Source organism: Propithecus coquereli, unplaced genomic scaffold (assembly GCF_000956105.1).
Source record: "Propithecus coquereli isolate 6110/MARCELLA unplaced genomic scaffold, Pcoq_1.0 Scaffold595, whole genome shotgun sequence".
Classification (NCBI taxonomy): domain Eukaryota; kingdom Metazoa; phylum Chordata; class Mammalia; order Primates; family Indriidae; genus Propithecus; species Propithecus coquereli.
Genome location: NW_012151896.1, coordinates 801,390 through 818,005, shown reverse-complemented (window position 1 = coordinate 818,005; position 16,616 = coordinate 801,390). Strand labels below are relative to the sequence as shown.

Below are 16,616 nucleotides of genomic sequence, written 5' to 3'. Positions count from 1 at the left end.
GGCAACAGAGTGAGACTCTCACAAAAAAATTTGACTTGTAAATTATAAATCTCCACATGAACAGGAGGTAAGTTTATTATTTGTTATTATTGGTGTCTTGAATGAGATCATGTTGCTCTCGTGCTGGAAGCTCATCCACGGCCCCTCATCACACTCGGGATAAAATGCACACTCTTTGCCGTGGCCCGCTGGACACCGCGGGATCTGGCCCCCGCCTCCCTAACGTGCGCTGCTGTAACTCTCCCCGTTGCTCATGTGTCCAGTCCTGCTGGCCCTTTGACAATTCCCAGAACAGGCCAAGCTCTTTCCTACCCCCTCAGGGCCTCTGTGCTTTCTCTCACCTCTGCCGCACACACCCGTCCCCAGCTGTTCTGCGTGGCCGAATCCGTTACTTTCAGACCTCAGTGTACATGTTAGCTCCTCGGGCCTCTCCTGGCCACACGCCTGCCACCTGACACGGCACCTAGCTCTATTCTCTTCATAGCAGCAACCACCAGCCACGATTTTTTTTATGCATTCACTTATTTGTTTATGGTGTTCCCTTGTAGGACATTGGCTCCGTGAACACAAAGAGTCAGGTGGCATCACAGCACCTGGCATGCGGCAGGCACTGTCACCAATTGTCGAATGAGCAAATGACGAATGGTTGGCAGGGACGCCGGACTTGTTTCCCAAACGGCCCCTCCCTTACACCCTCTCTCTCTCTGTCTCTCTCAGATACGGAGACATGGTGCCCAAGACGATTGCAGGGAAGATCTTCGGCTCCATCTGCTCCCTGAGTGGCGTTCTGGTCATTGCCCTGCCAGTTCCTGTGATTGTTTCCAACTTTAGCCGGATTTACCACCAGAATCAGAGAGCAGATAAACGCAGGGCGCAGAAGGTGAGCCTGGGACGCTGGGGCGTGGAGGAGGTGTCGAGGGCAGGAGCAGCACCGGGGAGGCCCGGACCCGGGCTCTGTGCAGCCGGCAGTCAGCGTGCCAGGCCCGGAGCTCCTCGGAGCGTCACCGCACCCACAGCCCCTGGCTCTGGAAGGTGAGGGGCTTCATGTCCCTTCCTGCTCGCCGGCACCCTGACAGCTCTAGAATGCAGCGAGCCTCAGGTGTCTGGACGCTGACTGTCCCCTTTGGGATACCCTACGGCAGCTCCCCGGTCCCCGGCTCTACCTCCACTCCCTCGGCCACCACCCCTCGCAGCCCCCTGGACTTCTCCCTCTCAAGACAAGCACTTGCTGGGAAACATAATCTCTTTTTATACAAAACCTGGTGGCAAAAATAAATTTAATAGAGAAAAATGAATACCGTGAGAGAACATTCTGAGGTCCTTGAGTTCAGGGACAAATGGCACAATGGGCTTTAGTAACCTCCAGGGCATCGTAGGGTTCGGGCACAGAACTTGGCTGATGATCGGAATAACCATCAGTCCTGAGAAAAGCTTTAAATTATGTCCAGTATATGCTGCTTAAGACGGCAGGGAAGGGTGAAATACTGTCACCTACCCACAGAGCGAGGCAGGATGTGTAAGGCTTTGGTGCTCAGGGAGAAGCCTCCTTGCCCGATTGGCCTTCAGCCTCCTCTGCAGAGCGACTCGGCTCGGCCAGCTCTCGTGCAGCGCATTTTTAAGGCATCTGGCTCGCGGAGGTTCTTGGGTGGTGACTCTTAACCAGGGTTCCTACCAGGAAAGGATGTCTGAGGGGGAGTCTTTCGTTTCTCTTCTGATCTGGGCTACAATGTGGTGGCCCTTCCCTAGCCCCCAGGGGGTGTGGTCACAGCCTTTCCAGGGACAGTGGACAGGAGGGCACCTTGCTGAAAGATTGGCTTATGGAGGCTTGGGGTTTTGTCTCCTTATTTTCTTCTTTCTTTCGTTCATTTATTCCAGACATTTATTGGGCGCCTAGGATGCAGTAGGCCCCATGCATCTCAGCTGGGTTACTTCCTTGCCACGTGGTCCCTGCCAGGTGGCCTATTGTGTGCCCTGCGTTTGCCTCTGCCCTTCCTGTCCCCTCTGCCTGAGCTGAGCTGTATTTTGACATCTTGACCTGGTCTGTAGTGTTCCAGCCTGAAGATTTATCTTCTGGCTCTGTGCCGTCTTCTCTGTCCCGTCCAGACCTGTCTCCTACCCCTTCACCCAAGGTCAGGGTTTCCCACCCCCAACCCCTACCAGCTGTCCCAGAATTGGAAATCTTATCTCTTTCCTTGTTCAAGTCAGCTGACAAATTTGAACAATGTCTAAATTCATTATGCAATCCTAAATCCCCCTGCCTGTTTAGGGGATCTTCTTTCCAAATCCAGGAGCTGAGACCCCAAAGGGCCGGGGATCCTATAGCACCTCCACCCCACCCCCACCCCAGGCGCTAGGGCTGACACAGGTTTTGGCAGAGCAGTGGGGTGAGGTTCGCAGGAATCCTCGGCTCACATGCTAGCCTGTGGGTGTGCACGCACAGTGACAGCCCGTTGCAGCTGTGCTCCTGATAGCTCCTGCGCTTACCTTCCCCCCATGCCCACATCCTCACCTACTTCTAAGAGCATCTCATCTGCTTTTTGCCCCTGCAAAGAATCTAACAGTAGACATTTCCCCAGGAGCTTTTTTTTTTTTTTTTTTTTAAGAGACATGGTCTCACTACATGGCCCTGGCTGGAGTTGAACTCCTGGGCTCAAGCAATCCTCCTCCCGCATAGCTGGGACTACAGGTGTGCACCACCACACCCAGCTCTCCTCTGGGACTTTATAAAGCTCATCTGGTGTGATTAAAATCCAGAAGAAGGCCGGGCGTGATGGCTCACTCCCATAATCCTAGCACTCTGGGAGGCCAAAGCGGGAGGATCGCTCAAGGTCAGGAGTTCAAGACCAGCCTGAGCAAGAGTGAGACCCCTGTCTCTACCAAAAATAGAAAGAAATTAGCTGAACAACTAAAAATATATAGAAAAAATTAGCCGGGCATGGTGGTGCATACCTGTAATCCCGGCTACCTGGGAGGCTGAGGCAGGAGGATCGCTTGAGCCCCGGAGTTTGAGGTTGCTGTGAGCTAGGATGACGCCACGGCACTCTAGCCCAGGCAACGGAGCACGACTCTGTCTCAAAAAATAAAAAAATAAAAAAAATCCAAAAGAAATAACTTCTGCTTATTCCTCCCTCTAGCTGCTAAAGATGAGTCTCCCTCCTGGCTCCCTCCCTGTCCCCTTCCCTCTCCCTCTTCTCTGTCCCCTTGAAATCAGAGTAAATATTTACAGTGTTTTCACCTAGCCTGGATACTGTTTCTCCTCAAGTTTGCTCAGCTCTGTCTGTTTCGCCTTGGGCTGCTGTGAGAGGGGAAAAAAGTGCTTCCCGCCTGCAGCACTGAATCTGCCACGTGCGTCAAGGCGGGCAGGTCCAGAGGGCATAGTGGGAAGCGGAGAGATGGGATGGGAGGAGTCAGGGAAGCCAAGGATGGTTCTCAGCCCAGACCACACACCTGGGAGCTGCAGTAGCCACAAAGGTGAGCTTCAGCCCACGTGCCCCGGGTGTAAATCCTCAGAAGGAAGTTAATGTCGTCATCCTCTTCTCATCATGACTGGTTTGCTTGGGGTCATTACTAAGATAAGTCTGCTACTACTTGTTTCAGAGACTATGTCCTCTGGGCCAAATGAACTGGAGATCAGGTGGGCTGGTCTAGCAGTGGCCAGAGGGAGGGGAACGTCTGGTGGGGGACATTTGGTCCCCATGTCCAGTTCTAGTCCTTGCCCATATTCTTTTTTTATAATGGAATATTTTACTGAGATAATTGTAGATTCACATGCAGTTGTAAGAAACAATACATAGAGATCCCTTGTACAGTTTGCCCAGTTTCCCCCAGTGGTAACATTTTACAAAACTGTAGTACAATATCACAACCAGGGCATGGATATCAAGACAGTCCACCAATCTTACTCAGTTTTACTTGTACTTGCGCACGAGTGTGTATGCGTAGGGTTTTTATGATTCTATCACCTGTGCAGGTTCATGTGCCACCACCACAGTCAAGATACAGAACCATCCCCAATGCCACGAGGATCCATGTGTTGCCCTTTTATAGCCCCACCCCGACCCTGCCCTGTCCCTAACCCCTGGCAACCATTTCTCTGTCCTCCATTTATCAAATGTCTTCATTTCAAAAATGTTATATAAATGGACTCATACAGTAGGTAGCCTTTGAGGACTGGCTTTTTTCATTCCATATACTTCCTGGAGATTCATCCAAGCTGTTGTGTGTATCGATAGTTTATTCGTTTTTATAGCTGAGTAGTACTCCGTGGTACGGACTTACTAGTTTGCTTAACTGCTCGCCTGTTGAAGAATATCTGGGATGATTCCAGTTTTAGGTTATTCCCAATAAAGCTGCTGTGAACATTCATGGACAGGGTTTTATGTAAACATAAGTTTTAATTTCTCTGAGGTAAATACCTAAGAGTGCAATTGTCCACGATCTCTTTTGGCCTTCCCGTTTCTTCCTCTTTCTCCTTCTTCTGCTTCTCCTCTTTCTCCTTCTCCCAAGGCAAGAGATATCAATACTCACTGCCAAAGGGCTGCTGGCCAGGCAGATAGAAAGGCTTAGTTGTGAGAGGCTTCCCAGAGAGTGATAGAATTATGTCTTGCACATAGATGGTGTCTAGAACTGTATCCAGGGTGGCGGCCTTCTCCTTCCAGATCTCTCCTCCAACTCTGGAGTCTCCACACCTGTTGAAAATGCAGCTTCCTGGGATTTGCTCATCAAGTTTAGAAACCTGCCTGAAAAGAGCTGAGATTCAGGGACAGAGGATAATGTTGTGGAAGCAGCATTTGACCTGGAAGTTGGAAGTCCTGAGCTGAAGTCTTGCTAGTCCACCTTGACCTGGATAAGCCACTTACCCTCATGCCCTCCATTTTTTAATCTTTGAAATGGCCCAGGACATGATCTCTAAGCTCTCTTTTAACTCCCACATTGTCCTTATGGCCATGGGTAGGAGTGAGGCCAGCCAGTCCACCCAAGGATGGAGCCCATTACAATGGCTTTATAAACATGGACTCCCAACCAACTATGTGTGACCATCTTCCTTCCTCAGCCATCACAAGCTTTGCACGAACATCTGCTCAGTGTGCCGCCCTGTGCTGGGTACAGGACATAAAAATATGCATAAACCACAAGCTCTGGCTCTCTGGAGCCCCAAGCCAAGCCAAAGAGCCCCACAAAATTTCACGTGCTGAGGATGGTTCTGTAAATACATTGCAAACCTCTTTATCCTGTGTGGGAAATGATTAAATGATATGGTGCATTTGATATGATAATCTATGGCTTTAATAGAGCCCAGGGTAAGATAAGATTAAAAGAAGTACCACAAAGGAGAACAGAAGAATCTTTCATCCCTAGAAAATAATGAAGACAGACCCCAGATATGAGAAAAGTCTGGCTCTAAGTGGTTCAATCAGATTATATAAAGCTGTAATGAGCTTGACACAATTGGATTTCCATATGACGCTCTCAGCACCCAGCACCCAAAGCAATAAGGGCCACATCCTCAAATGGTGAGGAACTTGCTTGAATGTAAACATCTAACCTAGGGAAGGGCTGGAGCAGGATTTGTGGGGCATAGAATTGACCCGGACCTTGGATACAGAGTCTTTGCTCAGAGAGAGGAGGAATGGCAGGGCTGATTTGCCACCACCCTTTCTGTTCCTGGTCCCCTTTCTTGTTTTCTCCTTCATCTAAAGGAACATTCTTCCTCAGATCTATGGGAAGGTCTTCCAGGCTCACATCCTGGCCTTGTCCCCATATTTAGAGGCCAGGGAAGGGAGTTGAACTGTCCCTGTAAGGAGATACTGGCCAATGGGGGCCTTCCCAGGTAACAAGAGATACAGCATGTCCTTTGTGCTTCTGTTGACAGCCTGAACTCCTGTGTCTATGGCCTCCCTTTAGCAGATTAGCCAGCTCAACAAGACACTTGGAGAAGGAGTGACAAGAAATAGAAATTGCCACAATTTCCCAAGGACTCTTCTCTTGCTCAGGGTCTATGCTGAAGTTACATGTAGACTAGCCCAGAGGCAGGGGGAGGAACCGTTCCACACTAGGATGGGTCTGTGATCCTTGTGGGCTCTTCTGCTTCCAGTAGCAAGAGACTGGAGCCTGGTCCAGAGCTATAGGACCCGAAACTTAAGCTGCATTTCTAACCCAGCAGGAACTCCTCTGCCTTCTCCCTTTGCCCAGAGACTCTTTCCTTAGCCTCTCTCTTTGGTCGTGCCACTGTCATGGCGACAATGATTATGGTCATCAGGAAGGAGAAGAGCAGTCAGCATGTGCAGTGTCCAGCCTGTCCCATTGCCTCTGCAAGCAAGAGAGATAGCTTGTATTAATGCACCATGCAGCCCTCCTGCAGGGGACATTCTCTGCTGAAGGCTTCCCAGGTTGGAGCTGGGGAGAGTTTCATCGGCCTAGTTAAAGCCAAAGTGGTGTATGGACATGTGTTCCATCCTCCCTTCTCTTACACACACACCAGGTCACCTCTCACAGGCACCTACACTCATTCCCACTGAGACGCACAGCAAAGTAGACATATACTGACACATCCATGCACGAATCCACTCCCAAAGAGAGACATACAATACGTTTATTAACTTAAAAAAAAATGAGAACCTACTGTTTACTAGGCACTGAGAATATGTCAATGAACAAGGCAAAAACTCCTACCCTCAAAGAGTTTACATTGTAGTGGAGGAAAGAGACAGTAGCAAGATAAATATATAAAACACATACTATCTTAGTAATAAGTGCTAAGGAAAAAAATAGAAATCAGAGAAGGAGTTAAGAAGTGTTGAAAAGCACACACACTTGCTTTTCTCATAATTCACTAGTATTTGAGGACCTACCATATGCGGGGAACTGTACTGGCCCCTGGGGGAGAATCGCATACATTCCTTTAAGGAGTCTGCAGTCTAGTTAGAGATAAGAAATACTCCAGTTGAACAGCACGTGGCATTGTGCAATGCTGAGTAGATAAAGGTCTTGAAACCTTTAGGAGGAGAGAGAACCTGGATGAGTGGTATTTCTCTCACCAGGATCACACCTAGGCCAGACAGACCAGTGGAAACTCCTGGGAATTCTGACCATGGCCAAGCTGCACAGAGGGGGTTAGGGATACACAACCTGTCAGACTCAGCCCCTTGGTCTATAACCAGGGATGCACGAGGCTGGGAAGAAGCAGCCTCCTCCCCTTCATCAGATGTCACCTGGGAAGCCAGCCTCTCTGGGCCAGCCCATCACCGGATTTACCAGCCTTGCTGTCCTTTTGTGTCATGATCTCCCTTACTCTCTCATTGTCTCTGCCAATCGCAGAAGGCCCGCCTTGCCAGGATCCGTGTGGCCAAAACAGGCAGCTCCAATGCCTACCTGCACAGCAAGCGCAACGGGCTCCTCAACGAGGCACTGGAGCTGACGGTAGGTGCCTGGAGGACCTGAGCTGGGAAGGTAAAGGGGAAGGAGAGCCTGTTTTCTCTCTCCAGAGGCACCAGCACTCCCACTCCAGAGCCCCGGTTTGAACCCTGAGGAGGACTTGTTTCCAGACTTCCCCAGGTAGCAGCCGCCCTGCCCACATACCTCTCCAGGGCAAAAGATTATCACCGCCTCCCCTAAACCAGCTTTAGACCAAGGGCCCCTGGCCCAAACGTTAGCATGCTCTATGCTGACCCTAAAAGTGGGTTTGTCCAGATTTTTCTGTTGCCCTCCTAGCTTCTGTGGAGAAATGAAGGAGCTGGAGTGGGGTGGAGCCACCAGCTTTATACTCAGTCTCCCTTCTTTCCTCCCTAGGGCACCCCGGAAGAGGAGCACATGGGCAAGACCACATCACTCATCGAGAGCCAGCACCATCACCTGCTGCACTGCCTGGAAAAAACCACTGTGAGTCCCAGGCCATTGCCACCTCCTTTTGCATCCCTGACCCCTGACCCTTTCTTTTCTAAGGCTGTCCTCACATCCTCACCGGCCAGAAGTTGAAGTCTGCCTGCTTCAGATGTGAAAGGGAGCGGTAAGATCTGTCGGCGCTCAGGAGGAAGGCCCCAGAGTAGAGCAAGCTCGCCAGCCCTGCAGCAGCCCCCCACACCCTACACGAGTCCCCACGGCCCAGTTCTTGATTTTCTGAGGGCTGAGGGCTCTGCCTGTCAGCTTCTTGGTTCTGATGGCATCACCCTTCAAAGCAGGGCTGAATTGGTACACGACAGTAGAAAAGAGTGTGAATTTTTGTCCCATCTCTGGGGCTAGGTTGATGCAATCTGTGGTTCCCTTTGCTCCCTACGTTCCTTTTGGAAAAGGAGACAGCAAATGAAGGAGGCAGTGCATATGTTTCTCTAGCCAGGATTTAGCAGTACCATCCCATCTCAGCCACCTGCGATTCCCAGGGAATTCCGATTGTGAACGGCTGATTGTTAAAGCAGAGTCATGGTTTAAGGGTGCCACAGCTGGAATGTGCAATGATGCTTGTGCCTCACCAACAGACTGAAAGGAAGGGCAGTGGGACCAATCCTGGACCCTTGGCAAGAAGTGCTAGGAATAGGGGGATGGAGGAGTCAGAGTAGACAAGCCAGAGAGAAACAAAGTGAAACCCTTCCCTCTTCCTTCTAAGACCTCTCGCCTAAACAGCCTAGAGTCAGGGCTCAGCACACTAAGGAGGGAACTTTATAATTCTGAATGCTCCATATCCTGGCCTCCCAGATTTGGGGGGAATAGATGTTAGATGACTCTTAACCTGAGCCAAATGTGGACACTATGGATGGCAGTTGAACCCAATGAGGTCTCCCAAAATGGGAGGGTGCTCTGCAAACCCCAGTTTCCAGGATTTATCTTCAAGAACTATATCTGCATATCCAGAATTTCTCTTAACGTTACAGACTTGCCAGAGGTGTAGGCCTGGACCCAACTGCCCTTTCCAAGTCGCATGTGCTGGGTGGAATGTGTGAATTGGAGGGATGTGGGTGAAAATATTCGGGTATGAAGGGCCGGAATGTTGGCACTGAAGAAATGGATTTTGGGATTGGGGATGGAATGCTGGCATTGAAGGGGTGGAATGTTGAATCTGAGGGAAAGAATGTCAGACTGGGATTAAAGCTCTGGAATGCTGAATTTTATGGGAGGAATGTTGGACTCAAGGGGTGGGATGTTGGCATAGGAGAGGCAGAATGTTGGGATAGAAGGAGCAAATGCTGGGTTTGAGCAGAGTCCTGTTGGAGCCAAAAGGTGGAATGTTGGGGAAAAGGCCGGGGGGCAGAATGCTGGGAACAAGGGGTGGAATGTTGGACTCAAAGGGTGGAATGCTGGGATGGAAAGATTGAATGTCAGAACTGGCTTGGGAATGCTGGAATGTACAATCAATGGTGTTTTTATCTTCTGTTGGCATGTTGTCCTGTAGGGGTTGTCCTATCTTGTGGATGATCCCCTGTTATCTGTACGAACCTCCACCATCAAGGTATAACTTTTTAAAACTTCAATTGATGTTTTTCTCTCTGATTCTTCTAAGTCTGTGGATTCTTCTCTTTTTACTCCCTGGCCTGGTTCTCTGCATGTGCTGTTGATTCTTCCAGCCTTAGCCTACCTCTGCTGTCACACCCAGTACCAGCTCGGGCTTCCAGTTTTTTGTGCTAAACTCCCCAGCTGATTCCCTCTTTGGACCTCCCCAGGGGCTTGGGAGGGGTGGTGGAACATGGCACCAATGTTGGTGTCCTGCAAGTGTCCACATGCCCCGTCTGTCTCTGCCAGCTCCCCAGCTCCCTAGGGACTCCTGGTGTTGGCTGCCAGGGCTGGTGTCTTTCTGAACTCTGTTCTCATGCTACTTCTCTTCAGACTTTCTCCTCACTCTTGCCAGCCTTGGCTAGACCATTAATGCTATAGATGTGTAGTCACCGTTTTTTTTAGTTATCCTGAGTTCAGCTACACCCCATCCCGGTGGCCCCCAGTCAGGAGACTGTTAGCAGTCCCCTTCCATGCTTACTCTTAACCTAGGGAATCTCGTGTCTCCAGGTATATTAAGGATCCATATCCCATAATCAGGGGAAAAAAACAATAATTAAAAGAATTCCTATCTCTGACCATTTGACCCGCTGGCTTTAAGGAGCAATACTCTCCCAATTCCGTGAATAACTTAGCACCTGTAAAAGTTTTCATTGCACCCTTACCAAGGCATCATAAGGATGTTACCCACTAAATCCGGAAAAGGCCACCTAGCATACCCACTACCCAGAGTCAGTGATTCCTTATCTGCCACCTCTGGCAGATCTCATACAAAGCCTGGAAGGTAAAGTCTTTGCTTCTAGCTCTGATGATGCCACTACCTCCCTCCATGTCCTCTGTATCCCCTCAGCTCGAAGCTGCAGAAGGGGCGCATGTCATGCCGTGATTTAACAACTGCAGTACTCACCCTTCAATCTGATGGCCAGGGCTGCCAATATGATTCGCTTTCATTCCTCATTGGATGCCTGTGAGACATCACCCCTCCTGAGTGCTTATCTGTGATCGAGGCAGGTGGAGCCCTTCCTTCGAGGCCCAGAACAGAGACAGGGAGCCATACAGAGCATGGGGACTCGAGCCCTCCTCCCTACCTCTTTTCCTACTTCTTCTCCTCTGCCTCCCACAGAACCACGAGTTTATTGATGAGCAGATGTTTGAACAGAACTGCATGGAGAGTTCAATGCAGAACTACCCATCCACGAGGAGTCCCTCACTGTCCAGCCACCCAGGCCTCACCACCACCTGCTGCTCCCGTCGTAGTAAGAAGACCACACACCTGCCCAGTTCCAACCTGCCAGCCACTCGCCTGCGCAGCATGCAGGAGCTCAGCACGCTCCACATCCAGGGCAGTGAGCAGCCCTCCCTCACTACCAGGTGGGTGGCTTCCCTCCCCACCCCCCAAAGGCTTGTGTCATTCCATTCGCAGCATTAGGAGAACTCTGAGGGTCCTCTAGCTGCCCCTCATCTAACACATGACCTACCTGCCTTCCTCCCCACACCTTCCTTCTCTTCCTTGCAGGTTAACCCAGAGGCCCTTTATATACTGTTGGAAGATACTATAGCAGCAGTTTTAGGCTGAAAGTGGTGTTAGATATCAGGAAAAAAAAACCTAAAAAATATAGATAGATAAAGATAGATAGATGTCCAAAAATGACCTGCCTCAGTGCAAAGAATGGACCCACCATTTTCTCAAGGAAATAATTTTCATAATTGTGTTACTCACGGCTTATCCCAGGCTGATTTTGAATCACAGACTGACTTTTCCCTCCCTTCTCTGCTTATATTTAGGCCACCTCCCACTACCTCCAAATGAGTTGCAGAGAATTCAGGGAAAGCAAATGCCAAATGCCACAAATGATAGGTAAACAACCACTGGGGGGAGGGGGAGGTGCACTCTGAAATTCAAAGCCCAGTATACATGACTTTGTAATTGTTAGTAGTTTAGGAATAATAATTAGAATGGATAATTACAAGCTGATTACGAAAGGCAGAGATAGACGGACACCCAAATCTCCTCCTAGTTACTATAGCAGGGAATGCAGGGGTTCGAGGAAGCTTTGGGATGCTAGCAAACAGGAACCATCATCAACTCACTCTTTTCTATCCCAGTCGCTCCAGCCTTAATTTGAAAGCAGACGACGGACTGAGACCAAACTGCAAAACATCCCAGATCACCACAGCCATCATCAGCATCCCCACTCCCCCAGCGCTAACCCCAGAGGGGGAAAGTCGGCCACCCCCTGCCAGCCCAGGCCCCAATACGAACATTCCTTCCATAGCCAGCAATGTTGTAAAGGTCTCCGCCTTGTAAAACCACTGGACAAAGGGCCAGAGGGGTAGTGGGGAGTGGAGGGGGCTGGCATGTTGGTGGGTGGCCACTGGGACCACCCCCCCTTACCCCACTGTTTCTGCCTGCCCCATTGTACCCCTAGCGCTGAGACTTGTGCCTGGAAGGAAAAGGAGGCAGCAAAGGGCACCTGAGGTCCACACTGCTGGCGTGGACACAGCCCCGTGGCATGGCATCTCACTGGGGCCAGAGCGAGGGAGGGAGGGAGGCGGGGACGGGCTGGTGGGGGGTATAGGCTGTGTGCCAGCACAGGGCCTGGAGGAGGGAGCCTCAGACCAAATAATAGTCGTTTCCGGAGACCCCAGTGAGGACAATGTAAGACCAAGAGCAGCACAGAGGCCAACCTGTCACTTGCAAAACAGGAAGAAAATATAACACTGTGTATTTAAGCACCTTTTTCAAGGCTCTTAATGGATAATATTTATTCATGGGAAAAGGTGGAAAACAAAAACACCAACAGATTTTTGTGAAATGTTTTTCTTCATGGACCCAACACCTTTGAACCAAAACAATGCATTTTGTGAGGGCTTTTTTTTTTTTCCTCCTTTTATAGCAAAAGCTTTTAGGCTAAGAAGTCAGTTATGGCTGAGTTCTCTCTCCATTCCCCCAGATGGGTGAGGTCAACTGAGCCTGGGCCCACACTGCCCAGCTGACCTGCGCAGAGCTACCAAGTGACCACACACCAGTCCTTTCCCTCTGTCTGTCCCTGTCTCCTCTGTCTTGTGCCTCTCCACTTACCCCCTGGCTGTTTCTGTGTCCAGCCGTCTGTCTCTACATGGGTCCCGGTGACCCTGAGACATGTTGGTAAAGCCTTCTCACTGCCAAGCACTACAGACTTGTGCCTGGGAGTTATATTTGTGAATCAATTGTGGAAGAGGAAAGAATGAGTAAAAATGGGGAGATGAGGGGTAGGGAAGTTTACCTTATAGAATAAAGGTGCTTCCCTTGTGGTTGGAACCACTTGTGTTTGCAGTTTCAGTTTCTGGGGAAGGAAGGGAATGACCAGATTTATCACACTGGGATCGCGAAAAAGGAAATAGCCAACACCTGAGAAGCAACCCACTCTGGTATGTGCCAGTGAGGAGAGAACGGAAGAAGCCAGGGCCCGCGGCGGCGGTCGGCCTCTATGGCACCTTGCTATGTACCCTTCTTTCAGGACCCACCGCAAAGCCCATCCGGAGCTCTGCCAAGAGGTCCCATGAGTGGTTTCCTCCAGGGAGGGCAGTGGTACCGGGACTGAGGCAGCTCCCACATGGAGGCTGTGGAAAGTTAAGCCTGTGTGCCTCATGCAGGATGCTCCACAGCGTGAAAGCAAGTACAAGATTCTAGATGATTCTCACCTGGTATGAAAGATGCCTTGAGGTCTGAGGAGTCTCCAGGCCTGATCCTCCCTGAAGATAGCTGAAATGGGGGAGAAGCCTGATCACCTCTTTGCAAGTGAGACAGCAAAGATTATTTCTTGAAAAACCTGAACAACGTATCTGTTCAAGTGGCTTGCACCCTGGTGGGGCTGGAAATAGTGTTTCTGGAATCCTAACCATTGTTCACTGCATTAGACAGACCAGGTGGGCTTTGGGGTTAGTGACCAGCCCCTTCCCACCCTCTCCAATCCCAAGCTACCCTATTACAGGCTCTGTAGCCTGGACTCTGAAATACTTGAGCTCCTCAGAAGCTCCTTATCCATCCCACAGCTTAGTGGTTAGCTGTTTAATTGCAGACCAAGAGTTTCTCTGCCCACCGCAGTCATCTAAATGAGTCTCACTAGCCGGGACCCTAAAAACACTGTCTCTGGGCTTCCCTATGACCCCAGCTCGATTGACCCGGTAGACAGGGAAAGTCAGCAGGTTTTGAGGTGGCACCTAAGCAGAGGTGGGCAGCAGGCAGCATGTCTCCTTATGCTTATCCTCCCTGACCACTGACTGAGTTCTTTCTCTGGTCTTGCTTCAAGGATTTCCCCTTAATGTGGGAATGGAGTGGTTCTTGTCCTCTGAGCTTAAGGTCTAAGAAGGCAGAAAAGCTCACCAGAACAGAGGAATATGTGTGTATGCACACACATGAAACCAACCTAAACACATCGGGGACTACGTACTTATATCCATTCATTTCATACACACACCTCACACAGAAGACCAGGCTGGAATCCACTTAGAAGGCAGGCGAAGGACTAGAAAAGGATTTTACTCTTAAAAGAATGGGTAATAGAACAATGTTAGGAATGTCTAAATATCTATGTTACATATCATAAGACCCAAGGGAAGAAAGGGATAAAGCGGTAAGTAGGAACATGGTTGCATACACAGACAAACTGCTTGTGCTTAATTTAAGAACAGCTCATCACAGGGTTAGAATAGTGACTGATTCAACCAAGGATCTGTTTGATAGTGCACCAAGGGAGCATTTTAGTGGTTCCCACAAAAATTAATAAATTTTAAGTATCATGTCCCAATTTCCCATGTTTTTTATTGACCCTAATGGACTGAATATTTTATGTCCCTTCAATTTCATTTTCAAAGCCCACATTATGCCAGTTCCTAAAAGACCATTAGACCATCCCCTTCTTCTCCATCCCCCACTGTAGCCTTAGCCAAGGATACAGCACATAGCTCACCTCTGGTCAACCCAGGAAAAAGATGTTGATCCAGGAAAATGGCAGATCTACACAACAGAACACAGACAGGCCGCGCAGCTACAGAGTATTTGTAAGTAAACACAAGGTCCAAAGCGTGCTGAGTCAGTTTAATAAGTCTAACTCATCGGCCAGTCACTGAAGAACCAGGATATCAAGGTTTTCTGGGGGCCAGGGGCCTTCTGGTATGATGACTCTTGAGCTTTCATAGTTCACTTCGCCATAATAAAAGATTTCCCCAAACCACCCTCCCATTCAATCCCATTCAGCATTAAGGGGTGGGAGGAGGGGAAGATGCAAAGGAAACCTAATAGCTACATTCAAATGTCAAATAAATGGAAATGTAGAAAAAAGTATTAAGAGTATATCAGAACTAGAAGAGATTAAAGACTGTCTAATTCATTCTACAGTATAGAAAGCTGAGGCCCAGAGATATAAATGACTTGCTCAAAGACACACAGTCATGGAACGACAGAGCTGGGACCAGAACACAGATCCCTTGGCTGTTAGTATAATGCTTTTTCCACCATGCCCAGTGCCCCTCAGAGCAATGCCATAACTGGAGTCATAGTCTTATGTAAATGTCAGTACTACTTGGACACAGCCCTTGGAAATCACCTGACTGTACTAATACAAACCATACTTTGGAAACCACTATTGTCTGGGTAGAACCAGCTATGGAATGTCAATTCTGTCAGAACAGTGAATAGTTAAGTTTTTTCCATCAAATGTTCTCTCTTCTCAATGAATAGAAGGCTAGGACAATGACATTGCAAGCATACCTTTCCTAGTCCTTCTGGTCCTTACTACAATCTGTGATGGTAGTAGGTAAAGCAACTAAATTCTTACTTCAAAGAGAGGAAAATAGGTGCAAAGCTGAGTGACTTACCCAAGTTCGCATGACAAGTTAGTGGCAGAACTATGATTGCAGTCCAGGACTTAGACATCTTGTCCTGGCATTTCTCCTCCACACCATATTGCATTGCTCGGAGGCCTGCTTATATTTTTAATCCCTGGATTTCAAGGGTGGTGATCAGGGGGAGGAAGCATTCCATTCCAAACCATCCTGAACCGGGATCTCAGAAGCAAACTCTGTTCTGTTTCTTCTTCATCCTCTATTTTAATAACTAGTGCCAAGCTCAGGACTAACTGCATAGACTCCCTTTCAAAAGACCAATATATGGTCTCAATGACAGTTGAACACATTAGTTTACAGTCACACAGAATTTGAGCAGAAATCAAAGTGGACAGTTAATGCTGATCCATAATTAACAAAAAAGTAAACTTGTGGATGTGCTGAGGACTTTATCCAGTTTTCAAAGTATCCTGCAGTTCAGGATATGTCACTTATTAGAACGTAGGCAAGGAAAATGTACATTGAAACATTATGTACCTAGACTTTTTCCTTGTCTTTTTTATTTTGCAGAGGTAGTGGTTGAAATTGAGCTAACAGTAGATTTTGAGGTTATTAATGAATTTCAGTCATCCAGGCTCCCTCTCTTCAATTACCAGGTAACTATAAGGCAGAAAGATCACAATGCTGTTAAATTTAAGGCAATATTAGTTTCCTTTCTATACTGGTTGGCATGGTAACTGTGACAAACTTTTATTTTCCCTTTATGATTTTCCTGATGAAATCTCATTACTTGCAAAGCTTTAACAATGACTAGATGAAGGAAAAACATTGTTACGACCCATGACCCTTGGAGCCCAAAGAGCATCATGAAGAAAATCATTAAAACTAAGAGAAAGTGGCTATCAAAAAATGAAACAGCTTTAAAGAGGTTCCTTTCGAGTCTTGTTTTCTATTCAGAATGTTCTATGTTTTTTTCTCATCAAGTGTGGGATGACATTTATCTTAGCAGATTACTTAACTACACTGGATGATGTCATTCTAACCAGTGTAGGGCACTGATCCAAGTCCTGGGGGCTCCTTGGACCAATGGACTATTTTACAAACCTGGGAGGTGGGAGGGATGGTATATTTTTGATAATCAGACATTCCAATGTAGTGTTTTCCTTAGAGGTCACCCCCCCATTAATGTTATCGTGAAAAACATCGTGTGTTCTTTTCTATTTTCGTATAATAAATGGGCTTTGCTTACCAACATCATAATGGCAAAGAAGAAATATACTGTATAAAACTGCAGGAAGATAAACATGTGA

At 48.4% G+C, this 16,616-nt stretch overlaps 1 protein-coding gene across 1 annotated transcript; it reads left to right on the top strand.

The window, feature by feature from the left end:
* Nucleotides 1-632: 632 nt before the first annotated feature.
* LOC105822078 (potassium voltage-gated channel subfamily D member 3-like) lies at nucleotides 633-12,042 on the top strand (the record flags this gene model as incomplete). Its single annotated transcript, XM_012659012.1, has 6 exons — nucleotides 633-880; nucleotides 7,318-7,419; nucleotides 7,789-7,878; nucleotides 9,383-9,439; nucleotides 10,604-10,851; nucleotides 11,587-12,042. Coding segments are annotated over 6 exons (947 nt in total), but the record flags the coding sequence as incomplete, so codon positions are not given.
* Between the last annotated feature and the right edge of the window lie 4,574 nt (nucleotides 12,043-16,616).